At 52.0% G+C, this 6,638-nt stretch overlaps 1 protein-coding gene across 1 annotated transcript; it reads right to left on the bottom strand.

The window, feature by feature from the left end:
• Positions 1-911: 911 nt before the first annotated feature.
• On the bottom strand, positions 912-5,057 carry CBLN2 (cerebellin 2 precursor). Its single transcript, XM_009670163.2, has 3 exons — positions 4,728-5,057; positions 2,374-2,493; positions 912-2,104 (listed from the first exon to the last, which is right to left on the bottom strand). The coding sequence occupies exons 1-3, from the start codon at positions 5,046-5,048 to the stop codon at positions 1,907-1,909; spliced, it is 639 nt and encodes a 212-aa protein (XP_009668458.2). The 5' UTR covers positions 5,049-5,057; the 3' UTR covers positions 912-1,906.
• Positions 5,058-6,638: the final 1,581 nt, after the last annotated feature.

Genomic DNA, 6,638 nt, shown 5'->3' with positions numbered 1-6,638 from the left:
AGAAAACCTGAAACTCACTAGTTCAGTAGTCAGGCCAAGCGAAATGCCAAAGCACACAAACAACATCAAAGGTGAAAATGCACCAAAATATCCAATATCAAATCAGTTTAAGTTTTAATAATCTGAGGTATCATAAGCAACACAGATAAGATTTTTTTAAGAATATATGACTTTAATTGACTTTGTCCCTTTAATGATAAATTTACAATGAAAATGACACGTCCACCATAATTTTGAAATACAACATAGCTACCACTCATTTGCTGAAAATGCCTTTGCGTTATATTTGTTTGTGGCAGAGGAATAAATATGACAAAAATAAATTCTTATACACATCCACTCTTGTGGGCTTAATAGCAAGATAAGATATTTCAGATTAAATAAATTAAGATAAAATCAAATCAAATCATATAAAAGTCCCTCTCAGATCTCCTCAAGCAAGAATTTCCTCAGCACACTATTACGCCAACTTTCATATGTAAGGGAAGAAACAAGATCTGTTTATCGTGAATGAGGCAAAACGTTGCATTGGACATTGGTCTGACATTTTACCTCTTGTTGATTGGGACCAATAACTTCTCCTAACCTCCAGTGCTCCAGTGGGGTGCACCCCAAGGACTCTGAAGCCATCAGTATTAGGAAGAGCACACACAGCAAATAAACACACGGCACCGGTGCAACTTCTGGTGCACTGATTCTCTGAGGCCCCTCTCCCAAATACTGTCAAAGATGCTAACAGCGACTCGTCATATACCTGCCATGGAGGCGGCGTGGAGATCGTTTTATTTAATTTTGAAGAGAAAGAGTGTGCTCTGCCGTCTCTCTGTGCTCCCAAAATGTGTACTCAAGCATTAGTGAACAAATATATCAAATAAATATCAGACAAAATCACCCAAAATACACTTGGTAATGCAAAGAAAGGATATATTTTAGGGTATGGTCAGATAAGATATTTGAAGCTTCCACTGTTGCTTCTAGAAATGTCAGGACAATTCAGAAATGTCAGTTCCTTTTACTGGTTTCCAGATTGTAATTGAAGGATCATGTAGCTCTCTCTCTTTCTCTCTCTTTCTCTTTCCCTAAATAGGTCTATAAAGATCAGCTGGAAAGCGCAGACAGAATTGTTCACTGGTTGGCTTTACTTGGAGCTACAGGGTATATACGTGCTGTGTTTTGTCTTATTGATCAATCTAGCTTACATTTTTAGCATACACAAATAAAAATCAGAAAAAAGAAAAACTTGATGAAAAACACGAACAACACAAAACAAAGAAGGTTCCAATCGTGCAAATTTTGCTTCACTGGATAAAGCACTTCTTGACACAGTAATGTCCAGAATCCCCCTCCCCCAGAAAAATACAGGACTGAGACTGAAGCCATTCTTTTTTTTTCCTTTTTTTTTTTTCCTTAAGGCTATACAACACAAAGAAAGAAAGCATGGAAAGAACACCTTATTGGGCTGAACACTTCATTCTTCTGGCCCAGGAGTGAGCCTCTGATAAAACGATTGTGTGGTCCGAGTTACTTGTCTCATCGGGACAACAAGAAGAGAAAGAAAAGAGGGAAAAAATGAAAGAGAGAGGAAAAAATGAAAAAGAAGAAGAAAGTCAATGATCCCAACAATAAAATCCAAAATTGACTTTACAATCACAGGTACAAATTGCTCAGGTCGATAATTTCATTTCTCCTAAAGATCACTGTCGTCTAAAACTAATTAGAGGCGCAGGTTTCCCAAGGAATTGTCAATATTCAAAGCAAATGTTGGAGTTTAGAAGGTTATCATTCTTCTACTGTGACAGTCTGACAGGGCGACTGGAAATATTGTCATGTGCTGCCAAGTTCAGGGTGTTGTTAACGATTGAATCCTTGCTCCGGCTCATGGATCTGTCTCCTATTCGGCCTTCTTTTATAGTGGAAAGACTAAGAAGCCAGAAAAGGTTGAATATTTCCACCCTCCCATGAGGTTACCCCTTTCCAGTTTGAGATGCACTTTGTCTTCTCTTTCCATGTGGAGCAAGACCCCGTTGCTGGCTGCTTCTCTGGTGACATCCTGATCCCCTGCAAAAGCTGAAATCACTGGGTAGCCGTTTTGCATTAAACTTACCTAAAAAGTGCAAGGAGAGAGAATATGAGTTTTCTCAATACTCCCAGTGACTTGTTTGTCCTGTGCATTTCATTAAGCTTTTGCACAGGTTAAAAACAGGGTTGAATTAAGCTAAGGCAACGCCTAATTTCTGTCATGCACAGAGACCCCTTTAATTAAAATAATCCCCAGCCTCGTTCTTCACTTGCCGAGTTTGCAAATGCCCCTTAGCATCTAGAGACGAATATCTGTAAATGGAAAGAAAGCATCTTCTTTAGATCGCAACCCACCTGTATGGTTTGTCTGTTATAGACCTTGACCACGTGGAAACTGAAACTATATATCCCTTTTCTTGGTGCTACAAATATACTGGAAGCAAGATCAAAATGGTTGCCAATATTAACTAATACCTGGAAAGTAGACAAAAAAAAAAAGGAGAAAGAGAGAAAGAGAGAAATCAGACCCCGCCTTAAACAAGCACCAGTGAAAATCTAACATGAGCTCCATGGCTGATAAAAAGCCTAGTCGAGATGGCATTTGTAGCACAATTAAAAGGGCACTACAGGGGAATGGAGTCAAGTTAAGGGCATTTAAAAAGCATCACAGGTTATAAAACGATTTAGTTATATAATGATGCGCTCGAAGCCGTTAGATGAAGTGCAGATGTCCACACTGTACTGTCAATAAAACAAGTTTGGCAGGTGGGGGGGGGGGCAGAGGGGCAAGCAAATTAAAAAAAAAAAACAAAACAAAAAGCTCTTCAATTCACAATGCAAATATAAGCTTTTTAGATTGTACTACTGAAACTAGATCTGCCCTCGAATTTAATAGGATATACAACTAAAACTGGACTGGGAAATCTTTCAGTAAAGGAGGAGTGGATGCACAGCATCAGTAGCAACTGACACTTCATGCTGCTCTGTCCGTCCCTCTGGAGGGCTGTGCTGGCTGACCTGGCACCCTCCATGGGAGGCCTGCTCCTCTTCCCCAACTTCCCCAAGAGCATTCCTAATTTGCCATAAATTACAAGGGTCTTCAAAAGAAAAAGGAGGGAGGGGGGGGAACGAGCTGACCTCTCTGGCAGAGGTGCAACGGGCCGCTTGAAAGCAGCAGCCACAACATGCTCACATGGAGGCTGGCGGTGAAGATCGCCAGGATTTGGCAGCCGGGGAACCCCAGCTCATCCGGCCGCTCTCCCTTCCCAGCTCTGAGGATGGGCAACCTGTTTTAGCTCAAAGTCAAGGCTAACAAAAAATAAAATGCCTGTCAGGTATGCCTGCCGGCTGCCCGCCGTGGGGTGGCCCCGCTCTCACCTGGGTACCTGGCTCGCATCATTTCCTACATGGCTTAACACAGCTCTGCGGGCTACGACCTCTGCTTCAGCTGTTTTAGTGAAGAAAAAGACAAAGCAAACCTCCCTTCCAGTAGGGGGAAAAAAAGCCCCTCGAGCCTTTCCTTTTAAATAGCCAAATCCTACTGTTTCCAAGAAAGTAAGGGAAAAAAAATGTTATTGTGGGAGCTCCGATGGAAAGATGCCTCCAAACTCCTGAGAACAGAGCGTTGCAGGATAAATCACGTAAAATACGTGATACATTTTTTTTTTTTTGCTACTAATCTGACTTTATGGGATCTTGAATGTGAGGAATAGCTGTGCAAACTCATTAGAAGGACGACAGGCAAACAGAGGACCAGCAAGCGGACCGACCGATGAATGGAGAAAACAGTTTGCATGTGTGCGTTTTGGCTCACTCTGAAATACTACTTCAGGATACAGAGGCAGCAGAATAAAGTAAATTTTATCACAAAATAAAACAAAACAAAAAGAAAAAAAAAAGAGCAGCAGGACAAAGTATGGGCTCCAGGAGGCAAGCAAGGCTGTGGGGAAGCCCTGCCCAGGGAAGGGGCAGTACGACTAGGCAGGATGGGCTCCAGCTGCCCACTGCTCTGCCCGGGGCACACTGCGCAGAATAAACCCGCTCCTAACCCGCTCCTAACCCACCCTCAAGTAGTTTGACGGGAAACTCCCTCTTCTTCCTCACTCCTCCCTTCCCCAGAGAGGTGCTATAACATTGCCCAGAGCGCTCCGAACGGGCAGGTCCAGCGACTCCCCAGTAGCAAATCTCTGTCCTCCGCTTGCCCTGAATATTAGCATTTCCGAGGGAGCGCTGAGGAGGGAAGCGCACTCCTCCGCCCCAGATATCCCCCCGCACAGGTCTGGGGCTGCTGCCTGGGGCCACCCTGGGCTGCCTGGCGGGGTCCTGCCGCGACGCCCCGAGGCACCAGGGCGCACCCTCCGCAGCAGCGACGGGACCCGCCAGGCAGTCAGCCTCTCCCCTTCCCACCAGCCGGCTCCGGAAAAGCCCGGAGCAGACTAAAGCAACTTCCCAAACTCCTTCTGGGGAGTTGAGCTATTAAACTGTTATAGAGCTGGTGACTCGCTAGTAAAAGGAGAAACAAAGGAGGAAAGAAGGGAGTAAAGGGAGAAAAGAAAGGGAGAAAAGAAAGGGAGACAGGAAGAAAGTCAGAAGGCAGCCGCGGTAACCACGCGGCGTCAGGAGAGGGGTGCCGGGGAGCGGTGTCCGCGCAGGAAGGATGGGGCCGGGTCGGGAGGGGAGCAGCAAAGGTAAAGCAGGCGGCAGCTGACCTGGTCGAAGTAGATGGTCATGGTGCGGTTGCTCATCTCGGAGGGCTCGTGGTTGGTGCTGCGGGTGGCCGAGAAGGCCACCTTAGCGCTGCCCGAGCGCACCGAGATGCCCAGGGAGGAGGTGATGGCGCCGTCGGCCGACGGGCTGGAGTCGCACACCACCAGGCACTTCCCCTCCAGCACGATGGGCTCCGTGTCGTTTTGCGCCCGCACCGGGCACCCGGCGGGCAGCAGCAGCAGCAGCAGCGGCAGCGCCGCCGCCAGGCAGCAGCAGCAGCCGCCCGCCGGCTCCGGCAGCGCCCCCCGCCGCCGCCGCCCCATGCCCAGCGCCGGCCCGACGCCACCGCCGCCGCCGCCGCCGCTGCTGCCGCCGCTCCGGCTCGCCGCCGCCATCGAGGCGCCCCGCGCCGCCGCCGCCGGGCGGGCGCGGGGACGCGGAGGGGGCTGCGCGCCTGCTCCCGCCGCGGCGCCCCGCGGCCAGCGCTCTGCGCGACGGCGGGATGGGCAGCGGCGGCGCGGCCGCGCCTTCCTCCTCCTCCTCCTTCTCCTCCTCCTCCTCCTCCTCCTCCGCCGCCGCCGCCTCCTCCTCCTCCTCCTCCTCCTTCTCCTCTGCGCGGGGCGCGGGAGCGTCCTCACAGGGCGGGCGGCGCGCAGCCTGCCAAGGGGAAAGGCAGCGGTGAAGCAGCGGTCTGCTGGCGGATAATACGCGCGCACGTAGGGGCCCCACGGCGCCGGGCAAGCACGGCCCGATCCCTCCCTTTCCCCCCCCCCCCAGGCTCCCCACCTGGCACAACAGGTTTGGGAGAGACCTCGACGCCAAGAGCCTCCTTCCCCCGCGCCTTGGCAGCGGGTAGCCCCGCAGCCCCAGGGCTACGTCGAGGCGAGAGGGGGACAAGACGGCAGATTTCCCTCCAGAGCCCTGGCGGAGCAGCCTGCGGGGGCGTCGGGGGGTCCCCTCCCCGCCTCACCGCCGCAGCCCGGGGCTCCGAAACCCATCCAGCTCCCCGAGCCCCTCTTCTTGTTACAGCTGCGAGCCGGGTTTTCCTCGGGCTCCTAGGGCCCCAGCCACCACGGAGGGAGATTTGTTAAACTGTTATTAAACGCTCCCTCACCGCCTCGCTGGAGCAGCTCCTCCAGCCCCGGGGCCCGCAGGGGGAAGGGGAGCCCCCCGCCCCCGCCGGCCGCCGCCCCGCTCCCCGCCTGCCGCTGCGGCGCTCGGGCACCAACTTGTACTTTCCACCTCTCCGTCCCCCGGGCCGGCCAACTGCGGTCCTGCCGATCCCACGGGCTCGGTAAACTCTCGGGAAGGAAGCGGCAGGCTCAGGCATCCCCCCAGCTCCCACGCCCAGCATGCACACAGGCGGCAAAACCTCACCCGGCTTCTCCCTGGGAAGTTGCTCCTCAGTTTTCAGCGCTCGCCAGCGCACACTGGGAGCTCGCTTGCCAGAGATCCCCCCACACCCCTCCCCCGAGACATCTGTATCACTGCCCTTAACGCCGCATCTTATTATGGCTATTATTCAAAATCATATTTTGCGAAGGGAACAGCCTGCGGGGAAGGGAACGGCCTTTTTACCTGGGAGGTCCATGACGGGAGAGGAGGGCTGGCTAGGTAGCTCGTCCGTGAACTTGTATTGCTTAGAGAAAATGAGCCCAGATTGCGCTGGCGGAAAGAAAAGGAAACAGGAGTCGCCTCTTTCTCTCCCGCCCATTGCCAATAATCCCCCCCCAACCACCACCACCACCCCCCCACTTCCTCCCTCCTCCCCTCTTTCACACACACAGACACACACACACGCACACGCACACACACGCACACACACGCACACACCCACTCGCACCCGGCAGGGCTTCACACTCCCGGAGCGGAGCGGAGCGGAGCGTGGCCCCGGGCACCCCCTCCCCGGCTCC

The sequence above is a fragment of the Struthio camelus genome, chromosome 2 (genome assembly GCF_040807025.1).
Source record: "Struthio camelus isolate bStrCam1 chromosome 2, bStrCam1.hap1, whole genome shotgun sequence".
NCBI lineage: Eukaryota > Metazoa > Chordata > Aves > Struthioniformes > Struthionidae > Struthio > Struthio camelus.
This window is presented reverse-complemented; position numbering and strand designations above follow the sequence as displayed.

Coding starts and splice junctions, on each gene's coding strand:
- CBLN2 (XM_009670163.2), bottom strand. CDS start 5,048: ATGGGGCGGCGGCGGCGGGGGGCGCTGCCGGAGCCGGCGGGCGGCTGC. Junction 2,494..4,727: donor TGACCATCTACTTCGACCAG/GTCAGCTGCCGC, acceptor TCTACTTTCCAG/GTATTAGTTAATATTGGCAA. Junction 2,105..2,373: donor ATAACAGACAAACCATACAG/GTGGGTTGCGAT, acceptor TGCACTTTTTAG/GTAAGTTTAATGCAAAACGG.